The sequence below is a fragment of the Calidris pugnax genome, unplaced genomic scaffold (genome assembly GCF_001431845.1).
Source record: "Calidris pugnax isolate Ruff unplaced genomic scaffold, ASM143184v1 scaffold118, whole genome shotgun sequence".
In the NCBI taxonomy this organism is placed as follows: Eukaryota; Metazoa; Chordata; class Aves; order Charadriiformes; family Scolopacidae; genus Calidris; species Calidris pugnax.
In genome coordinates, this window is record NW_015090855.1 from 5,426,770 (window position 1) to 5,429,547 (window position 2,778).

Below are 2,778 nucleotides of genomic sequence, written 5' to 3' on the forward strand. Positions count from 1 at the left end.
GGGGGTGCCAGCCTCGCTGCCTGTGTTCAGGTGGGGTCTCTTCTCAAATTTGAAGATGATTCCCTTTGCCCCGGGCGCGTTTGCAGACTGTCAGCAAACCCTCAGTGTTCTGGGGCAGTTGTCACATTGCCTGATGCAGGCTCAGGCCCCGCACAAACCAAAGGAGTGATAAAAGGGTGTTTCAGCTCTGGCCCGGTGCTCGTGCCGTGTCTCACCCCCTCCCCGTGCCAGCACCACACACCAGCTCCTGCCGCCGCGTCTCCCGGTGCCGCACCGAAGGCCCCGTGTCCTCCTGGAGCTGTTGGGGTTTGCACAGCCCGTGCCCCGTCCAGAGCGGGGACCACAAGGCTTGCTTCATTCTGTGCATCCACCACCCCTAGAGGTGGGTAAAATACAGGTTCGAAGTGGTACTACCTAGTGAAAGGGAAAACATGATTTCAGGGAGGTAAAACCGTTCAGGAGGAACAACGGTGAGGGAAGGGAAGGGGGAGGAGAAACCTCGGCGCAGGGAAGATGGCCATGCCGGGTGTTTCTGCCTGTAGGCAGAGGGTCAGCTCTTATCTCCCGCTGCTCTCCGTGTGCTCCACAGCTGCCTGTTGTGTTCGCTGCCATCGCTGGTCAGGCGTCCCCCTGGCTGCCTCACGTTCACAACTACGTGTCTCCATACTCCTCGAGTGACTGCGAATGTTCTGGGGTTCACAGCTGGTGAATTATCTGAACGCTCAATAAAAGAAAGCCAGATGATCCAATAATTATCTTCTATTTATCTCATCCTTAACATGCAGATTTGTTGAGTTAATTTTGGCATGACTGATCTCTTCTATATTTTATTGAAACAACACGGGATACGAGGGACTTCTTTGAAAACATTATATATATTTTTAATTTCGTGAGTGTTCTCAAACCAGACTCCTACTGAGATAACTGCATAATAGCTACGACCATTATGTTATGAAAAATTACTGTCGCTCAAAGCTGTTTTTTAAAGCATAGTTGAAATAAATTCAGTAAGATTTTGGCCAAGTTGACTCTCTTCTAATTATTCATATTTGTTAAATTGAAAAATGCCTCTGTCTGTCTGTGGTTCTGTATCTTGTTGAATTACAGAACTATTTGTCACGACCTCAGCAAACAGAGGGATTGGCACGTCCCCTCCTGCTGCATTCAGTGCTCAGTTATTGGCCTGTTTTCAAGGTGACAGCGGTTAATGACGCTGTATATAAATAGAAGTGTGTTGTCAATAAACGTTGGCAACAGCCTCCTGCATTTCCAAGCCAGTCTCAGCCCCGGGAAGGATTTGCAGAAGGTTACAGAAAGCGCGTCAAAAGAAAAAACACTCATTTTTGGTGCCTCTGCTTTGCAGCATTGAGGGGTGGCTCCTGGGGGGCTCTGGTGAGCCACTGTGCTCCCAAGTCCAAGGTGATGGCACCCCTGGCCCGACCCAGCTCCGGTGGCACAACCAGCTGGGACCCCAGGCCCCTTCTTCATCCACGGCATCAGGCTCCAGGGCTCGGCCGCCCTGTGGGGCAGCAGCTCGGGTCTCCACGGGGCCCGTGTTGCCCAGGAGGGACTTGCCCTCTCCCTGTGAGAAACACCGACTCACATCTTAGAATTTAAAGAGGACAAAGTCACCGAAGCAAAGGTTAAAAAAAAAATAATTTATTAATACAAAACAGCGCTGAATTGGGTGCACCAAAAATAGATGCACGATGATCTTTTAGCTTTCAGGTATTTTATACCTTTATCCCAGCCGCTTGAGTTTCTGTCTCCCTTCTCATTGGCTGAGAAGTTGGAGCTCACATTCTTCCCGACCGCTTGACCTATTACAGGTTTATTTTGCACTTTTTCCCATATAAGGCACACATACACCTATTCTACGAAATCATTATCCTAAACACGCCTTTGATTAGTTGATTATGCTACACGTTATTTCAGAGTCTTTGCTACCATCTACTTGGCAGATTTACCAGACTGGTTTCTTTGGCCTTATTGATACACCCCTACCCTTTGGGTTTTTGTGTTGAAGGCCATGTTCCAGTCTGTTTCTCTTCCCCTAGATAACGCTCTGCGAACAAGAATCCTTTGACAGACCAAGGGCATTTCTGGGGATTAATTGGATACAATTTATTAGACTCTACTATTCCTAAGGCTTCTTTGTTAGTACTATCACACTAACAATGATACATCAATTAGCTGAAGCAAAACTTAGCTTATTTCCCACATCCCTGTTGTGCAGCAGGCAGCACACCTGGCCACTTGCCCTCGGGGCCTGTCAGTCACACTCAGCCCTGGCCCAGCAGCTCCCCTCCCCAGGCCGCTGCGCCAGGCCCAGCCCACCCTGCGACGGGCGGGAGGCCTCCGGGTGGGCCGCGGCGGCTGTAGCCGGGCTAGGGGCACAGAGCAGGATCCACCCTGAGCCTCTCAACCCGAGGGGCTGTGATGTGGTCCCCGGGGTCCGGTGGGACGTGGCTGCCGCCCACTCCACGCCGCGACCGGGCTGCGCGGCCCTCTGCCCTTCGCTCGTCCCGGGGCTGATTTGCGACAGTGTGGCGCTTCCCGCCTCTCGCTTTCCGGCAGCACCCCTCCCGCCTCGCTTTCCGGCAGAGTGGCGCCCTCCCGGCTCGCCTGCGCTCCCTGCTTTACGGCACGGTGTCGCGCGGCTCCGGGCGTTGGCGACAGTTTCCCGGTGGCGGGGCCCGGTCGGTGCCATGGACGTGGGGGAACTGCTCAGCTACCAGGTGAGGGGCCCCGCGGCGGCTACCGGGGTGCTGGGGGGGG

The 2,778-nt window shown here is 53.2% G+C and overlaps 1 protein-coding gene across 1 annotated transcript in view; it reads left to right on the forward strand.

The window, feature by feature from the left end:
- The first annotated feature begins 2,604 nt into the window (after positions 1 to 2,604).
- CTNNBL1 (catenin beta like 1) overlaps positions 2,605 to 2,778 on the forward strand; it is a 55,137-nt gene continuing 54,963 nt past the window's right edge. Inside the window, exon 1 of the mRNA XM_014943845.1 lies at positions 2,605 to 2,738. Within this exon, the coding sequence (XP_014799331.1) occupies positions 2,709 to 2,738 (30 nt within the window). The 5' untranslated portion in view covers positions 2,605 to 2,708. The remainder of the gene's footprint in view (positions 2,739 to 2,778) is intronic.